General features: G+C 38.0%; 1 protein-coding gene across 1 annotated transcript in view; it reads left to right on the top strand.

The window, feature by feature from the left end:
• LOC135250566 (gamma-aminobutyric acid receptor subunit gamma-3) overlaps positions 1-1,705 on the top strand; it is a 181,669-nt gene extending 179,964 nt beyond the window's left edge. Inside the window, exon 9 of the mRNA XM_064326992.1 lies at positions 983-1,705. Coding sequence (XP_064183062.1) covers positions 983-1,261 — 279 coding nt within the window. The 3' untranslated portion in view covers positions 1,262-1,705. The remainder of the gene's footprint in view (positions 1-982) is intronic.
• The last annotated feature ends 4,295 nt before the right edge of the window (positions 1,706-6,000 follow it).

The following is a 6,000-nucleotide window of genomic DNA, read 5'->3' on the forward strand; positions in this document are numbered from 1 at the left end:
AGAGGCAGAGACATTGGGGTATTCAGGTCCATTCTTGATGCAATGTTGAACACTCTGTCTGTAGGAAAATGATCGGCCTGTTCCTAAATGGGCATTTCTTATTATAATGCATTCTTACATTATTATATTCAATGAATACACAATTTCCATGATCCCATCTTAGTGACAGTGTTGGTTTAAGAACCCACTTCAAAAAAGACTCCCTCCTGCCTCCTTATTGCAGTTTTCACCTGCCAGCACTCACTCTGATGTCATGTTAATATCGCGGACAGGAAGGAGCAGCCGTATGTTTATGTATATGTCAGGCAAGAAGCCGTAAGTAATGGAATGAAATGTTCAAAATACAGCTGTCTGATGCGCTGTACTAGACTGATGTCTACACCATGCCTTAGTTCCGCCTTAGTTTCATCATGTTTATGGAAGCTTTGGAAGCCGTCGGTATCAGCTCGTGGCTTTGACTGATGGATTCCCATTCCGGATGTGATTGGGCTCTTGCCTACTGCACATATAAAACGCATGACGGCACAGTTACAGCTCTCAGTTGGGTCTCATCTCTCACACACAGTTCAACACAGCTATCCTCACACAATGAAAATATTTTGCCATGTATTGAAAAATACTATTTCATACATTGAATAATACTATTGATTACATAGAGGCAGTCACAAAACCTATTTAAAACACCCCAGTATATTGTACTTTTTTTCTTTTGAGTAAATTCTACTGGTTATACATATCTATATGCATACATATACATTTCAACTAACATTTTCTTTAAAGAAATAATGAGTGTATTGATGTCCTTGGTATGTGTAGTCAAATTCTGAAAATATTATCAGAACAATATATTACATCAATATTTAAAAATGTTTTATTGTTCCATATGGGAGCCTGCCCAGCCTAGCCTGGACACTCTATCTTTCTGTCTGTCATTCTAAATACATTGATGGACTCCCCCGGTATTCCTGCACATATTTTTCAGAACTACTCAGTGTTGGACGTGGGACCGCCCCCAACAGTCATCACCTTGAACAATTCCATGTACTGGCAGGAGTTTGAGGAGGCCTGTGTCTACGAGTGTCTGGATGGGAAGGACTGCCAGAGCTTTTTTTGCTGTTTTGAGGAGTGCAAAGGTGGGGCATGGCGGAAAGGACGGGTCCACATAGACATCCTAGAACTGGATGCCTACTCCCGTGTCTTTTTCCCCACCTCATTCCTGCTCTTTAATGTTGTCTACTGGGTAGGCTACCTCTACCTTTGACCTAATCTCCAACGACAACAAAGATGTACTCTCCAGCTTTTCGGTTCCCCCTCTTCAAATGAGGAGGCCGCCAAGAGTAGAGGATAGACAAGCAAATACAGCATAAGAAGGAGAAAGAAAAAGAAAAAAGTTAACACCATGAGAACTTCAGTGGTTTTGTTACAAGGACTTCAAGTCATAACTGGTACTTTTTTTAAAGGAATTGACATACACAGAAAAAAGTGCTACAATTACATTTTGCAAATTCCTTCGGGATATGACAGTTAGGGGAGCCTGGCCTACCTTGCTTCAATCGGAGGCCATTGTTGTGGGCTGTTGTATACTGGTATTTTATGCCAGAATTTTCTGCCTTGTACTTCAGGTACCGTAATAATTATATAAGGTTACATATGAAACTTTCTGTTCACGTACCCTTTCCTATGAGCAGAAATGTTAGAAAAGTCAGGGTGGGGTAGGGAGAGGTTGGGTTTGGTCAGTTGGTTGGGGGGGGGGGGTTCTGGGGGGGATCAGGTGCAGGTTCGAGGGAGGGTTGGTTGGGAAAACACTGTATTGAAAGAAGAAACAAAACACGTTTGCCTTTCACATCAGCTTCTCTTGAACTCCCTACACTTCTGTCAAAATGTCCAAGGGGTTATTATAACAAATACAGAAAAAAATCTCTCTTCTTTCAGCTGTCAGTCAAAGCTGGGGTATTGTCAGTTGTGTGAGGGATATCCAGAACCATCCGCAGTGCCTTCTTCAGGAGGGGTGGCCTTCTGCTCGCCTGCAGAGAAAGGGAGTGACCAAAGGAACAGTGGCCCGTTTTGACTGATCACTGCAGTGGTTTTTTTTGCAATTTTTTTTTTTTTTTCATTTTGGGATACATCTGGAACATTTCTCATTAGATTGCCCATTAGCATCTTTAGTTTAACCTCATTGCATGCAAAATTATTTAGTAAGGTCAACCTACATAACTGCACAAAGGATTCCTGTAACTATCCAGGGAGGTTGCACTGCGAAAACAGGACCCCTTTTTCATTTCTACTTTTCAAATGAGGAAAATGAAAGTTTTTTAATATTATATCAGTTGTATTTAGAGTACAAGTCTCCTCCTATATTTCTATAGTTTAATAGTGTAATTTTCCAAGAAACTTGTTTAAAAAGTGAGTAATAATAGATTATAGATTTACAAGCAATTTACTCAAATTGATAATTAATTGCACGATTCATAAGCATTTTAGATCTGACATATACGATTATCTATTTTATTTTTCACCAGATTTAGCTATGTATGGTTTGCTTTGATAAGCCTCTGTTTTTCAATAATCCATCTGAGCCAACTTGATTGCAAGTTTAAGTACATTCAAATCAGGTTCCTGCAAAAGTCTGAGAAAAGGCTAGTTCAGAGAGACTACATTTGGAAAATTACAGGGAAAGCATTTGTGTGAACCACTATTGGTGATCCTCTCGATGACATGGTGAAACTACTGCACAAGCAATCCACCATCCAAACACATTTGAAAATTCCGAGATCATTTCTCAAATAACTGTTGGGAGAAACAGTTTCAAGTAAATGGGAGAGACAGTTGCCAAATCATGTTTTTGCTGCCTTCTAAGGGAAATGTTTCTTAAGTATTGGAAAGCAGTGATAAATTCCGGATTTCAGTGGCTAAATATCAGTCGGATGCATCATTATAATTTGGTCAAAATTATCCAGCTGTCACATTGACCAGATGCACTGGTAATTCTAGTTAGCAGGTGCTAGTTGCTGCTTTGGACGTGCACTGTTTCATCCATGGCAAGGGTAAAATGTGCTTTAGGGGCTAATGGCTTCAAGAAAGAATTGACACATCCCAACCAGCACTCCAACATCACATGCACTCCACTATTTCACAAAACCTCAGTGAATACTGGACTGTTTGGGCTGAGTTTCTTGCCACTGTTTATCTTGCTAATGAAAATATTGTTGGAAGGTTATTTGGAGATAAGAGCTGAAAAGTGGTGTCATAGAAATTGCCTTATGGTTTCCTTTGCTGGACATGTAACCGTAACTGTAATAAGAATAGTACCTTGGACTGCTACTTTCCCCGTTTGAGGTACGCATCACCAAAGGTTTCATCTAATTGAAAGTTTGTGTGTGTTTGTGTGTGCGTATGCGTGCGTGTGTGCATGTGTGGGTGAGTGTGTGTGTTTGTGTGTGCATGTGTGCATGCCTGTGTGCGTGTGTGTGATTGTGTAAGCACATGTGCTCTTTTATGGCAGTCTGCATAGGTAACATTTCCTTTTTTCCTTTATTTAATTTAGCTATGTGCCAAATATTATATGGCTTACTTTTTTGTTGTGATTTTTTTAGACTGTCATGCAGGTTTTAGCTTTGTTTTATTTCATAGCCTTATTTCAATACTCATATCACAGACAACTGTTTACTATAATTACCATTAATTACATTGCAATAAGTACAGCATTCATTTACAAATCTTAAATGTAAAGATCTCAGTGTTTTTTTCCACAGTGGTGCAAGTCTTCTGGCTACTAGACATCTTTAGCAGAGCTGAAATCAAACTGTAAAATCAAACACAGCTATTTCACATTTCAGTCTTCACAATGGTTGTTTCATTATTCCATAGCTCTTACAGAATTTGGTTTTCTTGATGCCTGCTTTGACATACAATAGATTTAGAACATTACCTATAATGAGTTCAAAGGGAAGTGTCAAATTTGTTATTTGAGATTGTCATTAAAGTTGGTCTTGTGCTCTGTTGTTAATATATTGAATTCATCTCAAATCTGTTGTGAATTACGGCCAGCTACACTGGCTCAGCATATTGAAATATTTTTCTGGAGTGATTACTTCTGTGGCTTCTGGGGTTTATCCCTTATTATCCCGTCTTGTGTTTTGGTTTTCTGATTTCTCAGTGTGCTCCAGCACATTATTAATGTGATTGTCAACTATTCCACTGCCGTGTAAGATATGCAGTGTTTGCTCTCCAGTGAGGTCCAGCCAGACAGTTTAATGGTAGAGGTGGGGAGTCTCCATTTGCAACGCTTGTGCCATGGCTCATGTCCCTTAGATTCCCTTTACGGGGAGTCTCAAATTTCTCCCCATTCCCTTTCAGTCCAGAGGCTGAGCCAAAGCCTGCATTTTTAACACTTACTGTCATCAGGACAATTTCGTAATGGCCTTTTTGACGGTACTACCTGCAAAGGAATCCTCCTCTGACTTAACTCACAGTCCATTGCAGTTAATGACTTGAACTGGAGCTATGGAACCAAGAGGAAAGCCACTGCTCTCTTTTAATGTTCTCTTGTATTTCTTTCCAAAATTAAAAAATTAAAAAATAAAATAAAAAGAAGCTTTCATATAGTAATTCAATTTTTATCACTTCTGAGAATGAGAGATGCAGAGTAGAATGAATTGCGGATTAGCAAGACACCTTTTCTCAGAAAACAGAAGAGCAGATAAGTATCGGCAGGAATGTGAATGCTTAATCAGCAGTAGCAGTCAGACAGCTTAGGTGAGGGTTGTGCAGCGTGAGTGACTTGTTAAGATACAAGGGGTGTGTTGTGTTTTATGGAGGTAAATCTGTGCTATACAGTGTGCGAGGGAAAATCTATCTAAGAGGCCTCTGTGGCTCTGCAGGGTATAATGTTTAATGGAAAACTTTGCAGACCATGAATCTCTACAGTGTGATAGCAACTGCATTTGTTAGCCTTCACGTGACTTCTTTTTGATCCATTATCTCCTCAGTATAATTACTACTCTTTTTGCTTTCATTTCTACAGTATTTTGATCATTTTAAGAGGTTGTCTTTATATACTGGAATCACACAACTGTAACATCATTATTTGGTTTGTCGTTTTTTACATTTATTTTCTCTTTAATCAGTAAAAGGATTTAGAATATAAACAAATTACAATCTCCTCCGACCAGCAAGTTATTCAAATATGAAATAATGCCAAAGAAATGCAATTATGAAGAGGAGTTACAGTTCAGTTCCCTTGAATGAAAGTAAATACATAAAAATAAAAAATTGTTTCACTTTTTCTTCTTGTTATTTTTTCTTCTGGACAAAGTTACTTTTTGATTGACTTTGTGGGTCTAGTGCCGTAAGTCGTAATTTTGAAAGCGAAATGCTTGCCGAACAAGTGGCTTGATTAGAAGTGTTGGGTGATTTCATGTATTGAATACAATTATCGCGCTTTATTGTAATGTGGACCCTAAATTGAAAAAGTCCCTATATTCCCCAATTATGGGGCTTAAAGCAAATACATAAATGAAAAATGTACATCTTTGTCTATTTTTTGTCATAAACTGGCCAAAACTTATGGATTCCTAGTCTGTTTCTCTTCCCACATACTTTGATTCTCAGTCTTTGAGTTAACCATGGTTGTGAGAAGGGCTGAATAAATCCATTTCTGGCATTTGTATTTTTGTTACTACAATAAAATGGCCATGTTAAAACGATACAGAGGATACAGGTTTTTCAGTACGTTCAGCATAACTTTAATTCAATAGGTATCTCTTATAGAAATAGTTTTGACTTAAAATGAAATTGTCACTGGTGTGTTGTTTCAGAAACTTCTGTGAGTGACATGTATATATCATGTTTCAAAGGTTGCCAGTAAATGCAGGTGTTGAGTTAGATGTTTTTTTTCCTCAAAGATACTGTGCTATCTTGTAAGTACTTCTTTGTTTTGTTTTTCTTTTGTTTGTTTTGTTTTTGTTTTTTGTTTTTCTTGTTTCATCTGGTTCAAAAGAA

This window comes from Anguilla rostrata, chromosome 3, assembly GCF_018555375.3.
Source record: "Anguilla rostrata isolate EN2019 chromosome 3, ASM1855537v3, whole genome shotgun sequence".
In the NCBI taxonomy this organism is placed as follows: domain Eukaryota; kingdom Metazoa; phylum Chordata; class Actinopteri; order Anguilliformes; family Anguillidae; genus Anguilla; species Anguilla rostrata.